Source organism: Myxocyprinus asiaticus, chromosome 28 (genome assembly GCF_019703515.2).
Source record: "Myxocyprinus asiaticus isolate MX2 ecotype Aquarium Trade chromosome 28, UBuf_Myxa_2, whole genome shotgun sequence".
Lineage (NCBI taxonomy): Eukaryota > Metazoa > Chordata > Actinopteri > Cypriniformes > Catostomidae > Myxocyprinus > Myxocyprinus asiaticus.
The window spans coordinates 13,238,806-13,266,711 of NC_059371.1; the positions used below are offsets into that span (position 1 = coordinate 13,238,806).

General features: G+C 41.3%; 2 protein-coding genes across 14 annotated transcripts in view; one reads left to right on the forward strand and one right to left on the reverse strand.

Annotated features, from left to right (window-relative positions):
* LOC127418973 (forkhead box protein P1-B-like) overlaps positions 1 to 2,992 on the forward strand; it is a 61,290-nt gene extending 58,298 nt beyond the window's left edge. For all 11 annotated transcript variants that reach the window (XM_051659926.1, XM_051659927.1, XM_051659930.1 and 8 more), the window contains 5 exons: positions 397 to 498; positions 621 to 742; positions 843 to 906; positions 1,198 to 1,361; positions 1,695 to 2,992. In XM_051659926.1, coding sequence (XP_051515886.1) covers positions 397 to 498; positions 621 to 742; positions 843 to 906; positions 1,198 to 1,361; positions 1,695 to 1,848 — 606 coding nt within the window. In that variant the 3' untranslated portion in view covers positions 1,849 to 2,992. The remainder of the gene's footprint in view (positions 1 to 396; positions 499 to 620; positions 743 to 842; positions 907 to 1,197; positions 1,362 to 1,694) is intronic.
* Positions 2,993 to 3,316: 324 nt separating this feature from the next.
* The window catches only part of LOC127418972 (tensin-2-like), a 79,659-nt gene continuing 55,069 nt past the window's right edge, over positions 3,317 to 27,906 (reverse strand). For 2 of the 3 annotated variants that reach the window (XM_051659921.1, XM_051659923.1), the window contains exons 19-28: positions 27,276 to 27,435; positions 19,437 to 20,494; positions 14,386 to 14,517; positions 13,366 to 13,461; positions 11,426 to 11,503; positions 9,780 to 9,857; positions 9,516 to 9,684; positions 9,245 to 9,313; positions 6,384 to 6,413; positions 3,317 to 5,930 (exon numbers count right to left, since the gene is read on the reverse strand). In XM_051659921.1, coding sequence (XP_051515881.1) covers positions 5,789 to 5,930; positions 6,384 to 6,413; positions 9,245 to 9,313; positions 9,516 to 9,684; positions 9,780 to 9,857; positions 11,426 to 11,503; positions 13,366 to 13,461; positions 14,386 to 14,517; positions 19,437 to 20,494; positions 27,276 to 27,435 — 2,012 coding nt within the window. In that variant the 3' untranslated portion in view covers positions 3,317 to 5,788. The remainder of the gene's footprint in view (positions 5,931 to 6,383; positions 6,414 to 9,244; positions 9,314 to 9,515; positions 9,685 to 9,779; positions 9,858 to 11,425; positions 11,504 to 13,365; positions 13,462 to 14,385; positions 14,518 to 19,436; positions 20,495 to 27,275; positions 27,436 to 27,906) is intronic. The other variant, XM_051659922.1, reaches the window with a different exon arrangement.

Genomic DNA, 27,906 nt, shown 5'->3' on the forward strand with positions numbered 1-27,906 from the left:
GAAGTGGTTATTTTGAATAAGCATTGTTAATTATTACTCAAAAAGCATCTTGACATCTCAAAAGTATTTGCATAAGTTGACAAATTGTGCCCTATAACTATTGCCCTGGTATCTTCACTGTATTAATATAACCCCCCTGGGGTCCTTTTACTCCAAGTGAGAGAGCCTTTTACCCCAGGTGTGGAGTACCCTCGCCACCTTAAAAAAATATTCACTACAACTTTCTGTTGTTCATTCTTTTCACGCAAATTATGTTGTTCCGTCATTATTCAATAAAAATGTATTTCTTGAATCTTGAAACACTTTGTGACCAGAAAAAAGTTGTATTTTCCTTAAGGTGTGCCTTTAGCCCTGTTGTACCCTAATTTTTATTATATTTTTGCTCTTTATTTATAGGCCATTTTGGAGTCTCCAGAAAAGCAGCTGACACTAAATGAAATCTACAACTGGTTCACACGAACATTTGCATATTTCAGACACAATGCAGCAACGTGGAAGGTAAATCCCCAGTTACATCGAACAGCACTGTTTTTCTCTTGTCGTCAATTGAAGACTTCCTGTGCACTACACCAGTTATGCTGTTCTGATTTACAATGCCGTTGCTTTCTCTGGGATCTCAGAACGCTGTTCGCCACAACCTCAGTCTCCACAAGTGTTTTGTACGGGTGGAGAATGTGAAGGGGGCCGTTTGGACCGTGGATGAGTTGGAGTTTCAGAAGAGGCGACCTCAGAAGATCACTGGGTAAACGTCTCATCTTCAGTTGAATGTTGATTACAGAGGTTTATTTGTCCAGATCCTTCTGAGGTCATTGCTGCTAATTGTGTTTTTGCCATTTTTGCAGATCACCTCTGGTGAAGACCATCCAGACCAGTTTGGGTCAGAGTCCTGCCCTATCTGCACTGCAGGTATAGATTCTCATCACATGATGTCACTTAATTTTTATAATGTGTCCCAAAAGTTCTATGTAATGCCATTTTCACACTTAGAATGTTTGACTGAGTGTGAACCCACATAAACCCAAACTTTATGATCAGTTGAACCCAAAACCTCTAGTGCAAAACAACATAAAAGGGCCTAAAACTGAAGTAGCTAAAAGCCATCACAGATATATATCGCCCATTAATGAAGAGGCCTGTTTAACTTGTTTAAAATACCAATGTTATTTTTCATGCTCTTAAAATAATGTTTGTCCACAGGCAGCGATGGTGGACAGCAGTCTGCCCCTGTATGGCTCTGCATCTATGGGAGCGTCCAGCCTGAAGGTCCTGGCCAGCACTCTGCATGAGGGCATGAGTTCTCATGAGCAGGACGAAGGCTCCCACAGCGACTCCAGCCTGGAGCTCTCTCCTCTGCCCATACTGTATGTCACCGCTGCTCCCTGTCTACTAACACACACTAAAAACACTGATAATCTAATGTTACTGAGGACAAGACAGATTTTGCATGGAAAAAAAAAAAAAGAGGATTCACAGTAGGGAAATCCTGCTTTTGTGCAACAGAACTGTCAATGAAGAGACATTCACAAAGTACCTCACATTGAAATATAAAGCCATACATTGTCCTCTTAAGACACACTTAATGTATTTTTAAGGACATTTCCATATTACATATGTGCATAGTACATGTCACTGCATTAGATAACAAAATATCAAACCTAGTCGAAAAACATTCTTCATGTGAATTGTGTGTACAGGCACCAGTCTCAAATTAAAGAGGAGCAAATGGAGGCTGAGGACTATAATGGCTCCATGTCTCCAGAGACTGAAGACCAGCACAGTCCAGATACCAACCACTGCGCTGAATACACCGAAGAGCACGACTCGGCCTGTCAGCCGGCTTTCTCCTGAGACCATCTCCATCACTCATTCCACTGCTGAGATCTGTCCAATGTACCAACAGTCTCTGAGAACCCTAACTCATGAAAGTTTAACTATTCCTCTTGGGGAAAAAAAGTTTATTTATTGTTTCAATGTACCTGTTTGTGTTGTATGCAATGGACTGACCTCACTGGTACTAAAGGGCTGCTCTGTGTTGAGGTTTATACATTAGAAAAGTTTGCCCATCAATTTGCCGATACAGAGGGTGCTGTAGGCAACACATGTTTTGTTTGTATATTAAACACTACAGCACTTGAATTGAATCAACAACTTACCATTAAGGGAAGATGGTTTCCCTGTCAGCTGAGAAAATTTTATATCCGTATGAATGAACTATTTTATTAAGCTGTCTGTGACCAGATTTGTTTATTGTAAATGCAAGTTTGAATCACCTCAAATACTGTAGGGTTAGTTGCCATGTTGGTAACATGTGGCCTTAAATTTTGGGCTGCTCTTTGGTAGAATGGAAACTGAAATTGTGAATGTCTATCTTTTTTACCTCTGATTTTTCAAGATAAACACAAAACCAAACCTAAGGGGAACATTTTATAACCAGCACTTGATGAATGTTTTTTGTTTCAATTTTAGTATTGCTTCTGTTTTGATTTTTCACTAGTGTGTACAGAAAGTTGCTGTATGTCTATTATCCACAACATTTACACCAAAATGGCGCAATAAATACAATCAAGCCTCATTTTCAACAGACCTAACAAACCATTCAGTTACTAATGAAGCTAAACCAAACCTTTGTCTTTGTATTGAAGTAGAGGAAAATTTTTTCTAGTTTGGTTATATAAAAACAACAGTTACCAAAGATTGTGAAACATGTTTTTGTGTTGTGTACCCTGTTTACATTGTCCCTTTTGATATGGCAAAGACCAAGAAGTCTTCACGCTACTCGATTTAGATAAAAAAAAATAAATAGAGAGTGCATTTAATGTCCTACTCATGGAATTGAGTAATCTGCAAACTGTAATTGTACCACAAAGAAAATATATGGAAAGAATGCATAATTGTTGACTGAATAACTTATGTATCACATGTCCAAACAAATAGAAGGCATCTATTTCAAATCAACTATTTCAGTTTGTACCACACTTCTGAATAAATGGCCTCATGATTAATACATTTTTTCTGTGTATAATGTGAAGAAACAAAAATGTATATGCTGATTTAATAGGAATGTTTATTTCTATTTGGTCCAAACAAACTCGTATTCCAAAAATCATTTTTAGGTTAATTATATTTCATTTGAAATAAGTTTTAAGAGTGGAAAATGTAAAAAAAAAAAAAAAAAAAGATATGATCATGCTTTTGTTTTCAATGAATTATCTAGTATAAATAGTGGCCCAATTAAGAATTGGAATAGTGCAGTCTCATTAAGTCATACACATCTGTGCTACAGATCAATAAAAATAATTAACATCATGAATTCAGATTTGGTACCATGACTTTAAAAATCTTTATTATATTTATCATTTGCGCATACACTGAAAAAATAGCATTTGGTAATAATAATAATAAGAAAAAAATCTTTTTATCAGTCTTTTTTTTTTTTTTTTTACTTCCCAAGTCTGCTGTATGTGAGAAAATATATTACTACATACAAAGATCAATAAGAAAATACAGAATACAATATATTCAAGATGTCTTAGACATGTCTTACTATCTGTCAAAAACAGCAATAGCTTGTTGCTACAGGTATGTAAAAGAAATGGCACAGCTTAAATCGTAACTGAATACAGAGCATAGTCTTTGGTTATAAACAACTTCTGGACATTTTGTATCATTCTTTATGTGAACATGAAATACAGAATGAAACGTTATGGTGGTGGAAACCTCCTGCGCCTGTCTTTATCAGTTTAAAGACTGATTATATTCCAATATGTTTTACTACACAATATTGCACGCACAACAGTACAGCGTGACGTATGACGTTTAGCTGACCAAGCTTATGTTTCAGAAAATATGTGATGTACGAAATTGGATGGTATATTTGAATGTATTTTATTATATTTATTAACAGTGCATGAAATATTACAAAACATAAAGGGACAAATATCATTCCTTCACACTCTAAAGGTAACTGAATTCTCTCTGGGAAATAATCACATGTCTGTATCTCCATCTCAAACTCTCTCAAACTTCCCATATTGCTTACTGACTCTTCAGGCCAGATTCAGAAACAATGGCACCTTCTTTCCAGTCAAAATTATTTTTTAACTAGTTCGCCTTTGAAATTTCCTGTTAAATAAAAATTAACCAGTAATTTAGCATAAACTAATCCATTTTTGCTTGAAAACTTTTTTGTGGGAGGACAACGGCATTCTTATGTGTAGAATGTAATGTTGAGAAGCGTAAAAGTAAATTAATGTTTTCAAATGAAATGGACGTGGCCTTTTCGATGACAGAACTTTTTCAAACAAAAACGGATTTGTGTGCACGTGGCCTACTAGTAAATTTTCGGTTGAAAACCCATTCATTTTGCTACCTTTAAAGCTCACATAAGGAAAGCTTTTTCCTCCACCAAAACTGCAGCGTCTAGAAAATGCACTCCATAACCACATACTTTGGAAAACAATAACTTAGGAAACTGAAAAGAGAATTTTACAAAAACAGTTCAGTGTGCATGTGGTCTACTAATACATTTTCGTTTGAAAACCCATTAATATTGCAACGTTTACGCCCCTCATCCACATTTGAATCCAGTTTTCCTCCACCGAAAACAGAGCGTTCCGAAAACGACCTCCATAACCGCATACTTTGGAAAACGATGACGTGGGAAACTGAAAACTGAGTTTTCAAACAAAAACGAATGTATTCACATGATCAACCAATACGTTTTTGGATGAAAACGCATACATTTTGCTACGTTTACACCCATCATCCACATTTGAATCCAGTTTTCCTCCACCGAAAATTGAGAGTTCCGAAAACAACCTTCATAAACCGCATACTTTGGAAAACGATGATGTTAGGAAAATGAAAACGGAGTTTTCAAACAAAAGTGGAATAGTGTGCACGTGGCCTACTATAACATTTTCAATTGAAAACACATTAATTTCACAACATTTACACCTGTCATCTACATCAGAAAGCCGTTTTCCTGCACACAAAAATGAAGCGTTTTGAAAACTATTTCCACCACATTCTTTGGAAAACAATGGTGTTGGGAGACTGAAAACGGACTTGTGTGGATGTGGCCTACTAATACATTTTTGTTTGAAAACGGTCTACATTTATGCCTCTTTTCCACATTAGAGCTGTGTTTTACTTCCCACAAAAAATGCTCTCCATAACCCCAATCTTAAACGTACATATACGATGACGTCAGGAAATGAAAACTAATTTTCAAACTAATTAGACATGGTCTGAAAGTTAAATAAAGAGCAAAACTGATGTACATTACCTGTTGATTGTCATACTGCAGAGACTGATATCTGTGCAAGGTGTATGTTTCTGAGTGCATATAACATTTATTTTTATCCAGGGGTCAAAAAAAGTGCTTAGATATCTGTTTTGAAAACCCCTGGTGCTAAGTCTACATAGTTTAGCAGTCATGGTGCCATAAGTGACTTTATTTCATAAAGTTATTTACAATCCCATGAATACCAAAATACCGCTTGACAATAACAGACTGTTTGCTTCAGTTTGTTTACATTCTGAAAAATTTGGCTTTAATTTGTTTTGGTATCATGTTATGGTACCAAGGTCCAATGATATACCATGGTATCAAAGTATCAAGTCAATGGTAAAGCCCTTATGCAACAAACAAAAGGTTTGTAGTCAGTAAAATGCATTTCCGAAGCCTTAAACTTTGTTGTCATTTGTGTTTGGTGCACAAAGCCATATTAGACCGGTGCTGTGGTGTAAGTGAAGAAGACAAATGATCTTTCTCCTCCCTGGGGCTCTAGTGTCTCTGTGGTGCCAGCATAACTTTGTTAATGAAGTTGACAATGGCAGTCGCGGGCTGTTCCGGATCCAGCTCTGCGAAAAGGTGGCACACGTTCTCCGCTACGCTCCCAGGCTTTTTGGCAACAAAACCAAATACTCTGAGAAAATAGAGATAAGCAAGTGAGTAAGTGTGGACAGAAAGATCTGTCGGACATACAATCCACATAATGAGTGATATCATGGAGTGTTTGGTCTGATGGGACACGTGAGAATGCGTCTTCCTAAAAGGTTAAACATACATAACCTGAGTATGAGCAGTAGTTATAGTGATGCTTGCCTCATTAAACACCACTAAATGTTATAAATATCAACTGAGGCCTGCTTCTTTTTCTATCTGATAGGAAAATGGGTTTAACAAAGTGAGAATATAACAATATGGGAGTTGACAGACAGGATGATCATTATAAGAATTATTACAACAATCTAAGACTAAATGAACATGCCCATAAGCACATAATCAGCTTACTATCAATCACTCAGCAGCAACATAGAAAAGACACAAGCTCCTGTAACAGTCCAGACAAGACACACATTTCAACATATAGACTTACTTAGAGGTCGTGCTGTCTGAGTTAGTCCACCTATGGCAGCAAGAGGGAGACAGAGACAACACTGAGGAACAGACTTGCATACTCGCACAAAAGACAGCTGCAGCCACATACATGAACATGCTCTCATTTCAAAGCCAGAAACATACTCAGCACAAGTATGCAAACATAGATGGTCCCGGTGTACATACATAACATGTTTTTGCATTACTGTGGTGATAAAATAAAAAACCCTCAGTCCTCAAGGGGGCGACTGAGTTGCCTTTAAATATCTGTGCCTTTAAACCAGACGTGTTGTTAATCAGGTAGTTTGATATAAACACTTCAACAGCACTGTAAGAAATTAATACCCACCCAGCCCAAACAGTAAGCACTCATGCCCAAGTTTTTTGGAGGCCCATCTAAAAGGCAAATCCTGCTTACGCCCCCGGTGCCGGGGCTGACAGGTGGTACACACTGATTTTAGAAGCTCTGACCTGTAACGTCTGGTTTCAGATTATTGCCTCACACTGATAACTGGTCTGAGGTGAACAAATTCTTTGTGAAATACAAATCACAGATACCAAACAGTTTACAAGGTGCAGAGTAATCATTGAAAAAAAAAAAAAAAAAACATGTCTGTTTTGTCTGCACAGGGCAGGACATTTATAAATCATGAGCCCTAAAGCTTATGTTTAACACACTGAAAATTCACATTTATGGATCAACAAAAAAACATTTATGCACATATACACAGAGAGACAGAGCAGCCGGCACAGATTCATGCAACACCTGATTATTTTGTGTTAAAAGCTCATAAGATTTCATTTTACTGTAGTTCTACGCAGTGGCGTAGCCAAGGGTGGGCCGGGGTGGGCCTGACTTCAAATATATATTAAATTTTTTATATATTTGTCCCCCAAATTTATGACCGCCCCATCACCCAAAATACAAAGTTTGGAGCAAAGTAAAATTTGAGTGCCCAAATCGTTACACAAATAACTCTGAACCTTCAACCAAAAATCTTGGATCTTAACACACTCCCAAAAGACATGGGTTGTGTCTCCAGCTTCTGATTGGCATTGCCAGCAGGTGGGTGTGTCTTTAAGACCAAGTTTATATAATCTAGAGGGGGTCCAATAAAATCGATGTAAAATCTTAAATTGCATAAGGCGAACCCTTGCGTCTCTAGATGTAGACTTGATGTTTTTTAGAATCCTAGCCCACACTCCCTCCTCCAATACCAAGTTTAAATCTTCCTCCCATAATCTTTTGAGAGAATTTAAAACTCTGTCCCGCAGACTCTGCATTAGCAGGGAGTAATACACTGATGCCTCATGACCTTTTCCAAAAGCAGTAATCACCAGAAAATCTATTATTGGACAGTACGCTGTCAGAGCCAAAGCTTCGGATTTAGACCAATTGACTCTGTAACCTGAGAACTTAGAAAAGGAATTAATAATTCTATGGAGGCAAGGCATAGATCTAATGGGGTCGGAGACGAACAATAAAATAGCATCTGCGTAAAGCTTATGCGCCACACCTCCCGCCGTCACCCCTGGAAAATCATCCTCCTTTCTTATCGCGGCTGCTAATGGTTCCAGGGCAAGACAGAACAATAATGGGGAAAGAGGGTAACCCTGCCGGGTGCCCCTATCCAGAGTAAAATAATCTGAAATTAATCCATTTGTTTGTACCGCCGCTACCGGGTGTCTATAAAGCAACTTAATCCATCCATCCATTCAATAAAAGTGTTCCCGAACCCGTACGTTTCCAAAATCTTAAAAAGATAATCCCATTCTACCATATCAAACGCCTTTTCGGTGTCAAGTGAGATGGCAGTGATCGGAGTCTGATCATTCGCTACTGACCACATGATATTGATGAGACGCCTAATATTATCCGAAGAGCTACGACCCTGAATAAACCCCACCTGATCTATATGTATAAGTGATGTCATAACTTTACTTAATCGAATAGCCAGAATTTTTGACAAACTTTTAACGTCTAGCTGGATCAAGGAAATTGGATGGTAACTCTTACACTCGCTTGGATCTTTGTCCTTTTTAAGAATCAGACTGATCCAGGCTTGTGTCATGGTTGGAGGAAGCTTTCCATTCTTTAATGAATCAGTATAAACTTCTAGCAAAAGTGGAGCCAGTTCTGTAGCATCTGGCCCCAGAGCCTTGCCTGTAGGCAGGGCCTTAATTATCTCGTCAAGCTCCTCCAAGGTTATCTCAGAATCAAGAGAATTTTTTTGCTCAGTGGTCAGTTTAGGGAGATCTAATGGTTCCACAAAGTTCCTAGTAGCTTCATCGGTGGATGAAGACCTGGAACTATAGAGATCATGATAGAATTCTTTAAAAGCATTATTAATATCAATGGCCGAGGTAAATATTTCACCACCAGCAGATTTCACTGAGGGAATGCTAGAAAAAGACTCTCTCTGCTTTATATATCTAGCCAAAAGCTTCCCTGCTTTGTCCCCCAACTCAACTCGTCTTGCTCTAAATCATTTAAAACATTATTAAAAACTTAATAAACTCTGATTTTAAGAAGTGTGAAAGAACTGTTTGATTGCACCGCTTCTCTGTTGTTAAGGAAAATTTTGGAAAAAAAATCTGTGTCTGAAAACTCTGCCCATCCATTTTTTATTTAGGCCCACCCAAAAGTAATTTCCTGGCTATGCCCTTGGTTCTACGACTAGCTCTAGTCAAGAAACATACGTGTACAAATAAAATAAGGCTACATTGAATTCATTTTCCAAAAGAAAATACATAACCACAGATGATATATAGAGTGGAAATATAAACACAGACTTTGAAAATAAAATCCTAAATTTCACTTTGTAGACAGTCAACGCATTTCTCTCACCACAACCTCACCTTCTGTCCTGTGGGTCCACACTGCTGAAAGTCACACTGTTGATGGGGTAATGTCTTCTGAAGAACACCCTGCAAAACCCAAACCTCTCACAGTTAAACTCTAAGTGACAGTATGAACAATCTGTCCACATCTTTCTATTGCTCAGTTTGTGGCACTGTGCTCTTTTCATATATAACTGGAAAATTATAGGGTTGTCTTTTCTGAAAGTGTGTTTTCCCTACCATTACTTTCATTGTGAAAACACAGTTAAGTTGAGGTCAGTGGCCATACCTGCGTTGGCTGTCCGTCAGTGTAATGCCCTGGGCCGACACCTTAAAGTGGACCACTGTGGCAGAGGGCCGAGGGTTGCGTGTCATTGTGGCCCCCGTGGCCTTAGCAATAGCCTGGGGCCCCGTCAGCGACTCAGTCTCTACTGAGTTCAGGTATAGCACATTACAGGCTGAGGAGAAAGAGGCATAGATTAATAAAGAGGGATGGCAACTTATAAAAAGGGAGAGATGGGTTAAAGATGGAATAACATAAGGACACACTCACCTGCTCCCTGTTTGAGAAGGTCTGCAGCTGTACTCATATTACTGACTGGCTGAACCTCCGGGACTTCTCCTATTGGGTCTGAGGAAGTGACAAAACAATTACAGGCTAGTAGCACTGCAAAGCATTTAAAGACAACATAACAAATGAGATCTAAAAGCATACATTCAGTGATTTCCAACTTAAACCTTAAAATTGCTAGTAAAATTGCTTATATATGGGGATTACTTCAGCTTTGGGGACTTCCCTGTCCCAGGGGTTGATTTTTATTAACTCAAAACGATTTCAACTTTTTTCATCTCATTAAAACTAAATTGGAAACTTTTTGCCAGGCCTTCATCATTTATTTTTGGTACTTTTCTAATGCCTTTTATGTATGAATTTTACTGCTTTAGCCTTGTCCCAAACCAAGACTTTCAATAAACTATGGAAATTAATTGTAAAAATATTAATTATTGCATGTGTATAACTGTGCTAATCATGATGCTCTAAACAAAGAGTGAAATAAACATAAACCATTTCAATATTTATTGTGTGAATATGATTTCTATAATTGTTTTTCAAAAATGATGACATCCCACAATTGTGGCGTCATTGCCCCCACAACAAACAATTTCGCATCTAATAAAGTTTTCTCAAAAGTTAGTTTACTTATTAACCAAGTGGACAAAAGTGTCAGTGAAGAGCATGCTTGAGATGAAATTTTAAGCAAGTGATTTTTGAAGAAAACAGACAATTCAAAGTAAATATCACTTGTGAGCAAAATATTTTTATTAGGTGTTATTTCAAATCAAGCTGTAATTTTGCTTAATTATGCAAAAAGTGTGAAAATATTTTTAATATTGTGCATTTAGGATACTGTATATTAAATGTCAGCTATGAAATTAACATTAGCAAGTAAAAAAAAAAAACAGAATTTGAGATGTGCTCGAAAAGACACTGTGGTGGGAATTTTCAAGATTTTAAGAAAAAATTGCATAAATCTCATGTGCTACATGTACATACACTGTTGGAAATTGTTAGTAGACCAATAAAAAAAACAACAATAAAATAACTAGAGAGACTGAAAATAGTTTAATGAGACTTTACTTAGATGCATACATTTCTACGCATTTTTGTTTTAAATGAATGAGTTGGACCAGATTGTGAAGGAAATGCAGCCAACAGCTGCCAAACATACACACTAAATAAAATTTAAAAAGCATCTCAGACTTCACCACATGAAGTTGGTGAAGAGAACAGAGAACAGCTTTGAAAAGCTAAAACTGATTTGTTTAAAAAAAACGTATCACTGCATAATTCTTATACTTCCATTTGTGTCATTTCAAAGTTTTGATGACTTTTACTATTATTCTTAATAGTAAACAAAAGTAACAATTAAGAGTATATGTGTCCAAACTTTTGACCGGTAGTACAATCTTTGCACAATGTCACTGATGCTGTAGTTTTGGGAAAATACTTTTGAAAGCTTAAATCAACCATTCATTTTAAGCCTAAAAATTCCCCAAAAAACCTTCTTTTCATAATCATGAAACAAACCTTAACCTCATACTGTCGTCTAAGTTGTGGTAGTGCTTTCATTATATGGTGATATGTCAGCATGATGTGTTGAGCTGACTGTGAGTGCTGATGTGCGCTGTTCTGTTTACCTTTCTCTGGGATGTGGAGGGCACAGGGCAGAGAGATCGGTGTAATGGAATGCTGATACACAAGTGCTGAAAGACTCCCTACCAACCACACAGAGAGAAAGGGAGAGGAGCTCAGCATTTCTTTTTCATAACGATTCAACCTTATTTACCTTAAAAATAACCTCAAAAAGATCAGACTGAAGCCAGATGGTAACTAATCACAGTCACGCAGACATAAAGAATTAATAATAAAACATGCTAGAGCTCTCTGGTGCTCTAATACCAAAAAAACTTTATCTAAACTCCTAAAACTCATGACTGTACTTTCACTCTCTATGAGGCAAAGTTCAGAGCTATTTGGCATTTTGTGCATTCTGTTAGAGTACATGACAGAGATATGACATAGATTGGACTGTACTGCTGTCTGAATACCTTGCATGCATAGAGCAAACTGATCCCCCACACAGATATCTCAGAAAAGTGCGAACTAATTTTCACACAAACCTGAGCTCAACTTTCATTATACAAATTGGCAGTTCCATACACAACACATTTTTACTCAGATAAAGGTCTTCCAAATGCAGATCAAGTCCAGTCTAGAAACACAAGAGATTTTCATACGAGAACCACAACTTCAAGGAATGCTCTGGGTTCAAACCAAGTTAAGTTCTGTGGACAGCATCTGTGACATGTTATCCATTACCACAGACAATCATTTTGACTATGGGGCAAAGCATTCTAAAGAGATTGAAAGCAGAAATGTCCAGTTTGTATTTTTGTTATAACTCTTATATTAATTCTTCCACAAAAAAGAGGCACTGCTGTTCTAGGCGGATAAACTTCTGTTTATGCGTTATCAACTAAACACATGAGTGGAGTTTGCTCCATGTAAACAGTACTTTGCATATCCCTTTCTGTTATCCTTGTGCATCTCATTTGAAATTTACAGGGTTGAGCAGCTTTGCCTGACCATAATACAAGTTCAACAATGTTAGTAAGTGGTTTTATCATACTTTTCTCATGTGAACACATATTATTTGTCTTGTGGCTATATTTATGAATTTTTTACTTTTATCCTGGTGCAATGGTTTGCCATTTTTGTTTGTTTTCTATAAACTGAGTTCTGAGTTTGACTCTTTTTTTATTTTTTATTTTTTTTTATAAAAGTCAAAATAATTGTCTATGGTAATCGACAGCATCATAGCATTCCTTGCATTTTACCCAGATCATTCCTTTAAGCTTAAAGGAATATTCCAGGTTCAATGCAAGTTAAGCTCAATCGAAAGCATTTGTGGCATTATGTTGATTACCACAAACATGTATTTTGACTCGTCCCTCCTTTTCTTTAAAAAAAGCAAAAATCAGGGTTCCAGTGAGGCACTATAAGTGAATGGGGCCAATTTTTAAATGTTAAAATACTCAATCTTTTAAAAGTATAGCCACAAGACATAAACAATATGCACGTAAACATGATTTTTGTGTGATAAAATCACTTACTAACCTCTTCTATGTAAAGTTATAGCCAATTTTACAACTTCGTTGCCATGATGATGTAATGTCAACAAACCCTAAAACCCTAACATGAGAGTAAAAATGATGATTTAAACAACTTTACATATCATATAATACATGAGTTTTAACAGAATAATTAATGTAAGTGCTTTTATAAAGTTATAAGCTTCACATTTCTGCCTTTACACCCTCCAAAAATTGGCCCCATTCACTTCCATTGTAAGTGCCTCACTGTAACCTTGATTTTGCTTTTTGTAAAGAAAAGAAAGGATGATTTGAAATTTTTGTGGTCATCAACATTATGGCACAAATGCTGTCGATTGAGCTTAACTTGTGTTGAACCCGGAATATTCCTTTAAGCTTTAGTCTAGACCTAAGCTTAATCTGTTTCTGGCGAGCAGTCCCATGGAAATTTAGTGAGGATTCCTGAACTGAACTGTGTTGCTTACCAAAGTAGGGTTCATTATGACAGCCCTTGATCTTCACTCCTCGGGGGCCTGTCTCAATAAGGAAGTGTCGAACCAGCTGTTCCAGAGGATCTCCCCCTGCTCACAGACAGGAAACGATATGCACAGAGCAGACCACAACATTAATGCACACTATGATGCTAACAATGAATGAATACAAATCAAGAGGTTTGATGTCTCAAACTCCTGCACTCTGCTTGTGTTTAATGAATACTTAGACCAACATTTGTAATTGCTTAAAGCCACAAGTAATACAAAACTTTCCCAAAGCAGTTTCAAATGCCGTCTTAGTTGAGAAGTTCCAAAGTAAACAACAGTGCTCACGTTTTCACTTGGAATGGTATTAATTATGACAGCGAATAAAGCAATAGGCCACAAGAGGCCGCGTGTTACTGTGATTTTACTACGGGTATGGGGTGTTCTTTGGCATGAAGTGAAGTGGAGTGCTTAAAACCCCTTAACCATGGAAAAATCACTGTAACACATGGCCTCATGTGCAGCAACAGCAACAGGATCAAAAACACCAATGCTCTATTTTTGTTTTCCAGTAAAAATCTCTAGACATCCTTAAAACATGAAGCATTTTTTTGATAGGCAACATGACAGTCAAGTCTTGCTTTCAGAGAACTCTGACAAAATGTGATGAGGTTTATGCTTACAACAAGAATAAGGAAACGTAAATGTACTTAAAAAGAAAAGTTTATTTTTCTTACTTCACTGGCAAATAGTTTTGTTAGTTTTCTCTGCAAACAAGACTTTATATCATATGTCATTTTGCTTCATAAGTAAATGTATCGTTTTAAGGATTTTTAAATATTTTTTATTGCAAATCAAGACTAATAAACTGAAAACGATATTTTGAAGTAACTTCTTTCCATGTTTTAGCTCTGCTAGAGTACTTCAGGTTCAGTCGTGCATTTCCCGTGCAGACAGACAGCTTTGGGAGCAACGTTGAAGCAAGACAAATGTTTGTATGGGGAAATGCCTGCAGATGTGGCATACCTTTGCTGCTGTGGTTACTGACATTGGGAGGCGGGCTGGCCACTTTCAGGGCCAGCCCGTAGGCCCCCTGGAAGGAGTTACTGTCTCGGATGAGGAAGGCCCCTGGCTCTCTTTCCTTCAGTGCTGCTATAGCTGTTTGACAGGGAGACAGGACAGTTTAATGAGACATCGGCATTTAAAAAAGCATCCAGAGCAGATGTTACAGCAATCTGTTGAAGCATGTGCAAAAGCACAACAGCACAACGCCAGTCATAAAAAGACACGTCTGTTTAAATTGCATTTGCACAGATAAAGCTGTTTAAGCAAATGTCGTCTGCATGGAATGAAACACAAGATGGTTCTGTATGGAATGAGCACAAGAACTGTCACATAATTAACTCAGTATAGTAAACCAATTTTTTAGGGGCGTATGATACAGTATGTTGGCAGTTGATATATTATTGTCCGATAACTGGGAAAATGAAAATGTTTATATTGTGCCGATTGTGGATTACCGCCAATATTTTCACTGATAATTTGTTAAAGCTTTACAACAAGGTTCCACTTGTTGACATTAGTTAATTACATTAGTTAATATGAACTAACAATGAACAATACTTTTACAGTACTTATTAATCTTGGTTAATGTAAATTTGAACATATACTAATACATTTTTTAGTATTAAAAGTTGTACTTTTTTTTATCATTAGTTAATGCATTATGAACTAACATGAGCTAACAATGAACAACTGTATTTTTATTAACTAGCATTAACCAAGATTATTACACATCTAATAAAATAATTTCAACTCAAAACAATGTTTCATGTGAATTCATTTACTTATTTGGCAAGCAGTCTTGTAATAAAATGCAATGCATAATGAGCAGTCAGACAGAACAATAGAACTCCAACGCAAACCGGAGGTGAATTTCAGCTGTTCAGCGATTTATTTCTTCTCACATAATTACATAATTTAAGCACAAATCAGTGTTTCATGTCCATTTATTTGTTTATTTGGAAATAAGTCTTGTATTGAATTTTGAGGAGTCAGATTGTCATTTTCACAAAATAAACACCAACAGAACTCCTATGCAAACCAGAGGTTGATTTCAGCTGTTTAGCGATTTCTTTCTTCTCAAATTACATAATTTCAATGCAAATCAATATTTTATGTCCATGTATTTATTTATTTTGTTAGTAACCGTGTAATAAGTGGGATAATGTACAGTCAGCCGATTGTTATCGCAAAATAAACCACTTCAGGATGATACAAGACCCCTCCGCGAATTACCCTGTCGGGGATTATTGTGCGTTAACTACCGGCTGACTGTACATTATCCCTTACTTGAGTATTGAATAAATGTTGTAATATTATATTGTTAGTTCAGGATACCTAACGAATTAACGTCTTGGTTACGTGAAAGGTAACCCTGGTTCCCTGAGTGGGAACGAGACGCTGCGTAATAGCATTGGGACACACCCTGAGTGTCACGTGGTCTGAAGCCCTTGTACAATCATGCAAATTTACTGGCTGGTTGCTTAAGCGATGCCCCTAGGGAGCTACGTCATGGGCTCCATAAATGCGCTCGCTTTGGCGCCATCGAAATTTCCTGCAGGAAGGTACGAGCCTATGCAGCTGCTAGAGAGTATGGCCAGCTTATGCAGCATCTCGTTCCCACTTAAGGAACCAGGGTTACGCTTCACATAACCGAGACGTTCCCTTTCGTAGGAATACGAGCTGCATAATCAAATTGGGAACTATATACATTCACACAATGCGAACAGTAGCTGACTACTGTCTACGCCCATGTGGCAAGCATGTAGTGGCACACAAGTGAGCTAAAGCATCTGAATAAAACAGAGAAAATTATGTTTACCCCTGTTCTAACAGAGAGAACCTGGGAAGCATAAGTCAAACTCATTCAGATTATAAAATCTAACAAATGTATGGGAAGAGGACCACCCTGCCGCCATACAAATGTCCTCCAAGGACACACCTCTAGCCAAAGCCCATGAGGATGCCATGCTCCTCGCTGAATGGGCTTGAATACCCGAAGGTGAAGGTAAACTGTGTGCTTCGTAAGCACTTGAAACTGTATCAGTAAGCCAACGAGACAGTCTTTGCTTGGACACCGAAAAATCCTTGTTGCGGCCACCAAAGCACACAAACAACTGCTCTGACTTATGCCACTGGCTAGTACAGTAAACATAAACTCGCAGTGCCTGAATTTGGCAAAGCATATGCAATCTTTCATGCTCCTCCAACTCAAATGGGGGAGGATAGAAAGCCTGAAAATGTATAGTCTGTGAGCGAAATGATGTAGAAACGACCTTGGGAAAATAGCCCAAACGAGGTCTTAACACCACTCTTAAACACCCTGCCGCAAAATCCATACATAAGGGATTGATCGACAAGGCATGCAAATCACACACCCTTTTAAATGATGCCAATGCTACTAGCAGGGTCATTTTAAGAGTCAGAAACTTATCAGCGACTGTTGCCAAGGGCTCAAACAGAGCACCCGAGAGCACCTCTAAAACAACAGATAAATCCCATAAGGGAACGCAGACGGGATGAAAAGGTCTAAGCCTGCATACCCCGTGCATAAAACGAGAGACAAGAGACTGTCTACTGACAGAGAGTCCATTGATTAGTGCATGCTCAGCCGCTATAGCGGCAACATAGACTTTAAGTGCTGCCGGGGCAATCCCGGCCCCAAAATGCTCTTGCAAAAAAAATCCAGCACTGTACCAATAGGGCAGTGAAATGGATTTTCACTTCGTGCTGTACACAAAGTGCCTTATTCATGTGCATTCTCACAGAACGACACAGACAATGACAATAGGGAAAAAGGAGCCAATTTGTTCCTTACCTTCCAATGACGAAATCTCTCATACAGCGTTCTTTAATGGCAATGGCTCAAGACGTGCATGGTAACTCTTTCAGATGCTTCATTTGTCAGAAAATGGCCGCCAAGCTAGGCCTAAGAGCATGTCCGATGAGACTCGTGCTTTCGCTTAGGGGGAGGTCAACAAACACGAGGAAGAACCCGATGTCCATTTGCACTCCAAACTTCTCCGAAATCCCAAATGGCCCCCGCACACGGAGCTCCAAATCTGGAGGCCATGGAACTGGAACAATTGGGGATAACGCCTCGTGGTGAGAAATTGTGAGCCTTGAAAAGCACAGCTGTCCCCGTCGGACCCTTGTAATTTTTGGAAAAAACACATTCAAATTGCTCTGAAATCTACGCTGTATATACGACATCCTTACAGGTTCGCCACTCAAAAGGGAGGATTAATAGTCCTTGCTTCGCTGTGATTCGTTGGAACAAACACGGACTTGGACAAAATCTTGCACTGAAGAACAGAAAATCTGACTTGCTTTTATGGAGCCCATGACGTAGCTCCCTAGGTGCGTCGCTTAAACACCACCAGCCAATAAATTGGTGTGATTGTACAAGGGCTTCAGACCATGTGACACTCAGGGCATGTCCCAATGTGATTACGCAGCTCAAATTCCTACGAAAGGGAACAAATAGAACCTTACTGTAAAGTTTTACCGATAATTTGTAACTGTTTATTTGCTAGCGGCAGAGAATCTCTGACTTCTTGCATCTTCTGTCCTTGTCAGGCAGTCTCAAGCATCAGTGCATGCAACAAGCATGTGTGACCATGACAGATTTATTTTATTTTGTTTATAAAGCCAGGTTTGCATTTCACATTGCTCAGTTAGGATCATTTCAACATCTATGCACCGTGTTACATTGTGTTTGTGCTTGTTTTAATTGGGATTATCTGCTGTAAGTAACAATATGCCATTTAACATATTCTGTTAAGCAAAAAAATATATATATATACGTTTGGTACATAGAGGTAATCATTGTTGTGTTTTTGCTTCTTTAAAAACTATGAAAAATTCACCACAATGTGTGGAGTCTCCGCGGTGTCATGTACAATGAGCCACATGATAAGATGCGTGGCTTGATGCGGAGACAACTGAGTTTGAAGCGGAGGCAACTGGGACTTGTCCTCCGCCACCCGGATTGAAATGAGTAACCGCGCCACCACGAGAACCTACTAAGTTGTGGGAATTTGGCATTCCAAATTGGAAGAAAAGGGGATAAAAATAACAAAAATAAAAAATAAAATTCACCACAATGCTGCAGTGTTGTGGGTGGATACCAGAGTGTTGCTATGCAGTTGCAAAGGAGTAGTTTTAATGATGTGTTCATGTCATGTCGGAATTAAAAGCATTCACGTCTTCATAAGCTCCTAATTACAAGCTCTGACTTGACAGTCATGATGTCATGTGAAAAGAACCAATACGGCAGCGCCCTCAACAGTGAACACATATTTCTTTTTGATATGCCATCTTATTATGCCAATGTTACCTGGAGCGGTTTCTTTGTTCTTAAACATTTTGCAATAACATATCAAGGTGGATTAATGAATTGATGTAGTGATAAATATTTTGCTGTTATCAACAACAAAGCCATTTTGGCATTATGAGTGTTGTCATAGAAACAAATAGCTTCTGAGTTCCCAGGACATGAATGGCTCCGAGTAGAACCTCTGAGTTGCCACCTCGTAATTTCAGTAATTCCGACACGATGTGAACACAGCATAAGCACACTGTTATGTGGTTGCTAAGTGACTGCTTGGGTTTTCTGTGTGGTTGCTTATTGGCCCAAGTAAAAAAAGCCCCTCCTATGTCTATGATATTCTGGTCTCTACATATGGAAAAGGTCCCTCTTTCAATGTGTGGAATTCTTAAACCGTAATCTTCTGTCAGTTAAACAAAAAGCATAGAAAAATAATTGAAAAAATTATAATTAAAAAATTCCCCAGGCACATACATTGCAAAAATAAAAGTTCACGTAATAAAAGTTTTGTAGTGGGGCCAGTTAAAATGTTGGTAGGACAAATAAAAATCTACTGGCTCAACTGGACTAGCAAAAACAAAAACAAACAAACAATCAAACCAACAAAAAATTATGTCATTAATTTAATGTAGTTAAATATATCCCAGTGATGAGACTTGCAAAGCCATCAGGTTTCTTGTCTCACCTTGCTCTCTGGAGATGCCAGGTTTATACCAAAACCGAGAGCTGTCCTGCACAAATTTCACACTGACACGGCTGCCCATTTCAACCTCCACACCGACATCTACCTGTCCAGCAGGCACAGTCAGCTCTCCTACTGAAGAGGAGAACGTAACATGGTGCTGTCCAGAGGGCGGGTGACCCATGGATGCCCTCAAGGTTCCAGACCTCCCATTGGGCGAGCCTGGCAGCCCAGATTGGCGGCGTTTTTCGGGAAGCGGAGGCTGTGGAACAGAGACGGCTGGACACCCTGAGTAGGAGCTTGCCGGTGGAGACGGGGTGCAGCAGGCTGAGCCGAGAGGGAAGGTAGGTGTGGAATGTCCCATTGAGGAGTTTGGACTTCCATCCATGCTGGTGCACACTTGCATGTGTCCAGCAGGAAGTGAGGTATCAGAGCCCAGCATTAGCTTCCTGCCTAGTGTTGCGAACCCAGGCACTGGCGGTTCGGGTGAAGAAGAGCTCTCATGGTCTCCAACGGGCGGTTGTGAGGACGCAGGGGCAGAGGAAGCAGGTTTAGGGGCATCTGGCTCAGGAGATGGTGACCCTCCATTAGACTGCGGGTTAGGTGGGATGGACTCAGCAGGGACAGGAGAGGAGGGCTGTGGAGGGCTAACAGAATGTGGGGTTACTTGTTTAACAGTCTCAGGTTGGGCTGTCTGGGGCATAAGTACCATTTCCCCTGTGGGTGGCACTGTTGCAGCAGTAGGCGAGCAGTAAGTCTGTGGTTGATTAGATTCTGATGGGGGTGTTAAAGGGGTGGAGTGTTCTGGTCTGGTGGGGATTTGTGGGGTTGGGAGTGTTGTAGGCGTGGAATATGTGGAGAGTTGTTGGATGGTGGTGGGCGTGGCAGGAAAGGTGTGTGTCTCAGTAATCTCTTGATTAGATGAAAGTACAGTTTGCCGAGGCACCTGATTGGTGCTGCTGGACTGCAGGGCAGGATGGTAAGGCCTGTTGTGGGAGTGGGCTGAACTGTTTTCACTGTTCATCTCTCTCGTGTCATATTCACGGACACTCAGACTGGGGCTGGAAAACCAGAAAAAAAAAAATTAATACAATGTTAAAGGGTTAATTCACCAAAAAAATGAAAAAAAAATGTCATCACTTACTCACATCACAGTCATCATTCACTGTTGTTACGCAAACATGCTATGACTGTTCTATTCATATCCGTAGAATCGAAATTGCAACAAAGCTGCAACTAATTAAATAAATAAGCCTCAGTGCACTGCATTCACTGCTCATTACGTGCACTAGGCATAGTGACTGTAGTGTATAGTATTCATATAAATAAAATCGAAATTGCGACGAGGGCTGCGACTTAATTAAATAAATAAAAATTTTGGTATAAAAATTCTATCTATTTGGTGTCCTGAATAACAGATGTGCTCTGAGTTTGGTTCGGTGTGCTATCGTGCGCTGAGCGCATTATATTTAAAGCGCTCCACATTTAATTAAATTGCATATTTGTGTAATTTTACATATTTTTGGCTGCTACAAATTATTATACAAATCTAAAATAACCCCATGACACAGGGTTTTTGTGGACAGAAAGGGAGATGAGAGAATTTCACTGCATTAAAAGACATTTGTCAACTCAGTTGCAAACAACAAAGTTTGGTCCTTAGTTTTCTGACTAAATAAAGGCTTGAGTGTGTTTAACCAGCATAGCATAGCAAAGTCACAAGCAAGTTAAGAAATTATTAAAGAAATAAATTACAATTTAATAATAATAATAATAATAATAATAATAATAATAACATTTCTTAACTTATAATTATTATTATTATTATTATGATATTACAATAAAATAATATTCAAGTTAGTAATCTCAAAAAAGTAATCTTGTTTAAAAGTAATCACTTACACTTTTTTCTTTTTCTATGTTTATCGTATCATAGTTCAAAAACTATTTTTCTAAATAATCGCAATTAGATTCCAAATGGTTCAGACCTAACTGAGGCTCCAAGTCACGAAGGGTACGTTTACACGACAACGATGTACTAAAAACGGAAACGTTTTTCCTTTGCATTTTTGTAAAGTTTCGCGTACAGACGACAACGTTGTCAAAACAATCCCCGTTCACACGGATCCACAAAAACGACTAAAAAGCCTGTATTATGCATGCCAGGCCAGTAGTTGGCGATGTCACTTTGTAAAGAAACACTACGAGCCTGTGCACATAAGCATTTTTCCACAGAGCGGTGAATGCAAACAATGAAGATGGTGAAAGCATCCAGCAATTTTGTCTGGACGGACGATGAGGTTGCTTTATTACTACAATTACTTTGCTGGAGAAGCGTCAATAAACTCAAAATCTTGAGCAGCACAAACACAGTCCTGTGGTCCACCATTGTAGTTTTGAATGTCTCGCGCGTTGTTTTGAAGTACCCGCGCACATGCCTATTGACTGAACTCTCAAGATGATTCAATAAACTCTGAATAAATTCAATAAACTCTAAATTCAAAATAAAATTAAGTAAATAAATAAATAACATTTAAAATACAAATACATTTTTCCCATTTGAATCCATACATTAATTTCAAGATTTTCAAATTGCAGGTTCTGCCTACTGTACAATGTTCACACTCCATACAAAACATTCCAAATGAATAAATTGTTGATTATTGTTATTTGCACAGACACCAGTATTCATATTGATAATTATACATCTCAAATTGATACCTATCAATCCATCATTCTTTATAGAACATGTAATACACGTGCGCATGATGTCATCGTTTTCACAAATTCGCATATTTGTATGTTTACAAAGAGACGATAACATCATTTTAAAAACTTGCGCTTTGAAACCCATTTTCAAAAGTTTGCGTTTTCAGGCCCCAAAACGCCGTTGTTGAGTAAACGACCAGCCAAAAAGTATAAAAAGTTCCCTATCTGTCACTCACTCGACGTTGTGTCGATGTAGTGACACTCACTGAGCTGAATTCCCACGACTGTTGCGGTGCTTCGGCAGAAATAAGAGTATATTTCACTAAAAGAGTATATTTCTCTAAAAAAGCGGCATACATGGAACGTCTTTTTAAAGACGCGTCTTTTTAAAGATGCCTTTCCTTTGTGTGTTATTCCTGGTTGCGCTCGTTATCTCTCGCCTTCTGATGGTCATGATCACTGTCTTTCGTGTCTGGGCACTGCTCACGCGGAGACAGCATTCGTGGATGGGTCATGTACTCATTGCGAGGACATGTCCATGGCAACGATGCGATACCTTCGTAAGAAAGCAAGCCACTCCAGAGGCTCCCCACCTCAGTCCTTATACCCATGGGTATTGGGCCAGCACGGCTAGCACTGGGGGTAATTTGGGGACCCCAATGGGACCGCCTCCGCCGTGTATCCCCCCGCGGTTTCCTGGGCAGCCGCGAGCGTTGGGATAGAGTGGAACCCTCCGCTCTTCCCTGAACCCTCGCGGCTCGATGATTGGTTCCTGGGCTTACGGCGCCGATCAATGCCACGCTCTGCCCCCGTTCCTTTCTTCCCGGAAGTGCATGAAGAGCTGACAAGATCGTGGGAGGCACTTTTTACTGCCCGGTCCCGATCTTTTCAGCTTCCCCGCCTTCACTACCCTCGATGGTGGGGCGGCCAAGGGCTATTCGGCAATCCCCCGGTGGTTAAAGGCGCTCGCAGTGCACCTATTCCCGCATAGCGCCGCCACCTGGCGTGGGTGCCCAAAGCCCCTGTCCAAGGCCTGTAGGCTTATGTCGTCTCTGACGGCCAAGGCCTACGGTGCCGCTGGACAAGCCGCCTCCGCCCTGCATGCCATGGCTCTCCTGCAAGTCCGCCAAGGCGCTAAAGGAACTGCACGAAGGTAGTTCTGCCCCTGGATTGATGCAGGAACTGCGCTCGGCGACCGACCTTGCTCTCCGAGCGACGAAGGTCATGGTGCGGTCTCTCGGGCGGACGATGTCCACATTAGTGGTCCAGGAGTGCCACCTTTGGCTCAACCTGGTTGAGATGGGTGAGGCCTACAGGACACAGTTCCTTGCTGCCCCCATCTCCCAGGCTGACCTATTCGGCGACACATCAAGGACTTTTCCCAGCAGTTCTCGACGGTGGAGCAGCAGAGGGAGGCTTTCCGGCATATCCTGCCCTGGCACGGCTCAAGATCCCGCACCCCGTACTTCCACGTCTCGACACAGACCCTTCCTGCAGTTTGCATTCGAGGGTCAGGTGTATCAGTACAAGGTCCTCCCTTTCGGCCTGTCCTTGTCCCCTCACATCTTCACGAAGGTCACAGAGGCAGCCCTTGCCCCGTTAAGGGAAGTGGGCATTCGCATTCTCAACTATCTCGATGATTGGCTAATCCTAGCTCACTCTTGGGACATGTTGTGTGCACACAGGGACTTGGTGCTCTCACACCTCAGCCGTTTAGAGCTTCGGGTCAACTGGGAAAAGAGCAAGCTCCTTCCGGTTCAGAGCATCTCTTTTCTCGGTTTGGAGTTGGACTCAGTCTCTTTGACAGCGCGCCTCATGAACGACCACGCACAGTCGGTGCTGGCATGTTTGAAAGCGTTCGAACTGAAAACAGCGGTTCCGCTGAAACTCTTTCAGAGGTTCCTGGGGTATATGGCATCCTCAGCGGTGGCCACCCCGCTTGGTTTGATGCATATGAGACCGCTTCAGCACTGGCTTCAGACTCGAGTCCCGAGATGGGCATGGCACTGCGGGACACATCGCATGGTCATCACGCCGGTCTGTCACCGTCTTTTCAGCCCTTGGACCGACCTCTCGTTTCTATGGGCAGGTGTTCCCCTAGAGCAGGTCTCCAGGCGCCTCGGATGACGGACGCCTCCAAAACGGGTTGGGGCGCTGTTTGCAACGGGCACGCAGCCGCCGGCTTATGGATGGGCCCGCGACTGCATTGGCACATCAACTGCCTCGAGCTGTTCTGCTTGCCCTGCGGAGGTTCCGGCCGTTGATCCAGGGCAAGCACGTGTTAGACTGGACAGACAACACGGCAACAGTAGCATATGTCAACCGCCAAGGCAGTCTGCGCTCCCATTGTATGTCACAACTCGCCCGCCGTCTCCTCCTCTGGAGTCAGCAGCACTTCAAGTCGAGCCGCTCACATCCCGGGCGACCTCAACACTACAGCGGATGCGCTGTCATTGCAGGTTACCCTCAAGGGAGAGTGGAGACTCCACCCTCAGGTGGTCCAGCTGATTTGGAGTCGATTCAGACAGGCACAGGTAGACCTGTTCACCTCCCAAGAATCCTCCCACTGCCCACTCTGGTACGCCCTGACTGAGGCACCCCTCAGCATAGGCACGCTGGCACACGGCTGGCCTCCTGGCCTACGCAAATATGCGTTTCCCCCAGTGAGCCTACTTGCGCAGACTCTGTCCTGGTAGCACCCTACTGGCCCACCCAGACGTGGTTCTCGGACCTCACACTCCTCGCTACAGCCCCCCTGGTGAATTTCCCTGAGGAAGTACCTTCTTTCTAAGGGACGGGGCACCATCTGGCACCCGCAATCAGACCTCTGGAATCTCCATGTCTGGCCCCTGGACGGGACGCGGAAGACCTAAGCGGTCTACTACCCGCGGTGGTAGACATGATCACTCAGGCTAGGGCCCCCTCTACGAGGCGCCTGTATGCCTTTAAGTGGCGTCTGTTCGCTAAGTGGTGTTCTTTCCGATGGGAAGACCCCCAGAGATGCACAGTCGGATTGGTGCTTTCCTTCCTGCAGGAGAGGTGGGAAGGGCGGCTGTCCCCTTCCACCTTGAAGGTGTACGTTGCTGCTGTAGCAGCACACCATGACACAGTGGACGGCAAATCCTTAGGGAAGCACGACCTGATCATCAGGTTCCTGAGAGGCACCAGGAGGCTGAATCCCTCCAGACCACGCCTCGTTCCCTCATGGGACCTCTCTGTAGTTCTTCAGGGTCTACAGAGAGCCCCTTTGAGCCTTTGCAGTCAGCTGAGTTAAAGGCACTCTCTTTGAAGACTGCCCTCCTGACTGCGCTCACTTCCATCAAGAGGGTAGGAGACCTGCAAGCATTCTCTGTCAGCGAAACGTGCCTGGAGTTCGGTCCGGGCTACTCTCACGTGATCCTGAGACCCTGACCGGGCTATGTGCCCAAGGTTCCCACGACTCCTTTTAGGGACCAGGTGGTGAACCTGCGAGTGCTGCCGCAGGAGGAGGCAGACCCAGCCCTGTCATTGCTGTGTCTGGTGCGAGCTTTACGCATCTATTTGGATCGCATGCAGAGCTTTAGGATCTCTGAGCAGCTCTTTGTCTGCTTTGGTGCACAGCGGAAAGGAAGCGCTGTGTCCAAGCAGAGGATCGCTCACTGGCTCATTGACGCCATAGCTATGGCATATCACGCCCAGGACGTGCTGCCCCCGGTAGGGCTACAAGCCTATTCAACCAGGGGTATAGCGGCCTCCTGGGCCCTGGCCAGAGGTGCCTCTCTAACAGACATTTGAAGAGCAGCGGGCTGGGCAACACCCAACACCTTTGCAAGGTTCTACAACCTCCGGGTGGAACCTGTTTCGTCCCAGGTAGTGGCACGCAATACAAGCGGATAAGCCCGGGATAGCCGGCTGGGTGTATTGCTTGCACATAGCGCCTTTCACCTCCTCTGAGATGAAGACGTGTGCCATTAATTCCCAGTAGTGTTCACAAACTATGTTCCCTGGTTGACTTCCTCCGAGCCCTGTGGCAGTCGAGTTTTCGGAGAGACTCGCTGCCGGCCCAGTACACGTGCTAACTAAGAGCCCTGTTCTGGGGTAGGTGCTCTGCATGTGGCGGTTCCCTGTAAGGTAACCCCATGCGATGTATATCTTCCGCTAATTCGTTTCCCTGTTGGCAAACTGTGTCTTCCTTCGGCAGAGCCCCCTCTGCCACAGTCTCCATGTTTGTAGTAACTCCTCCCCTGCTGGGTAGGATCTACCATGAGACTCTCCACATGGTCGGCAAGACCATGTGACATATTTTTCCACTTAAATATCCCCCCCACTTTGGGCAAGGTGTGGTCTCCGCGGTGTCCTCCCTTTGGGATAATCCCCCTTCTTTTTTAGGGAGTGGGAAAAAAAGAAGAGGAAAAGAGGCCACGACTGGGCTAGCCTGTCTCTATTTTTTGGGTAGTCGACTTGTCCCCAAAGGGCCGTTTGACACTCTTAACTATGTTGGGGGAGGTTACGCGTCGGCCTGGTGCGCTGGCTACGAGGCACACTGTGGTCTGCCCGTCACACACCGGCAGTTCACATAACAGAGTTCAGCCAGTTGCGGCGTTTCATATAGGGACCCCTAGTGTCACTACATCGACACAATGTCAAGTGAGTGACAGATGTGTCCCTCCTGCCACAACGCTGAACTACCCGCTGAAATGGCCGGACCTTGTCTCGGCTCCTCAGCATAAAACCTGAATGAGTGGTTGCATACCAGCTCCTTTTATACCCGTATGTCCGGGGGAGTGGCATGCAAATACCACTGGCCAATTTTCATTGGCCTTTTATCAAAGACCAGAGGTGTCTCGGGCTCCCAAGAGTGACCCCTAGTGTCACTACATCGACACACCATCTCATTCCCTCCATCAGGGAATGGAGGTTACGCAAGTAACCATGACATTTTCCATTTTTAGTTGAAAATGTTGCCGTGTAAATGGCCCCTAATAGTGTGCCTATCATCTCATTTGAAAGAAAATCATACGGGTTAGGAAAAATATGAGGGTGAGTAAATGAAGACGGAATGATCATTTTAGGGTGAACTATCACTTAAAATTAAATCAGCAGTTAAAGCATTTATCTACTTAGTAATAACCACACAATGTTGGAGCTGGTCACCTCTCCTGGGTTCGCAATGGGCTGCTAGTGTGGACTGGTGTTGGAGGTCCTGAAATATCAGAGGGTGTGGAACATGGAGCATGTGGATCTCGGTGTGTCCGTCGCAGGGAACCATGGTTGATGTGACTGCGCCAGCATACGCCAACTGCACCAGGACAATCTGACAGAGTGAGGGGATGGAAAAACCATTACAGACTGATAAACAAATATGATCAGATTAAATTAAACAACTCAAACTGAATGCAAAGGAAGCAGTTTTACAAATGTTTTTAATCATTGGATGATTCAAAACATGTTTACAAAAGCTTGAATTTTCAAACATCTAAATGTATTCAATTACAGTGGTGGCCAAAATGATTGGCACCCTTGGTATATATGAGCAAAGCAGGCTGTGAAAAATATGTCTTTATTGTTTATCCTTTTGATCTTTCATTCAACATTTTCACAAAAATATATACTCTAATTGATATCAAACAATTGCAAACACAACACAAGTTTTATCAAAAAACAAATATTTTTGTCAAATATACATGTGGCACAATTATTGGCACCCCTAGAAATTCTTATAAAAACAAAAAGAAAAGGTTAGTGTGGGCAAAGAAACACAGACATTTGACAACAGATAATTGGA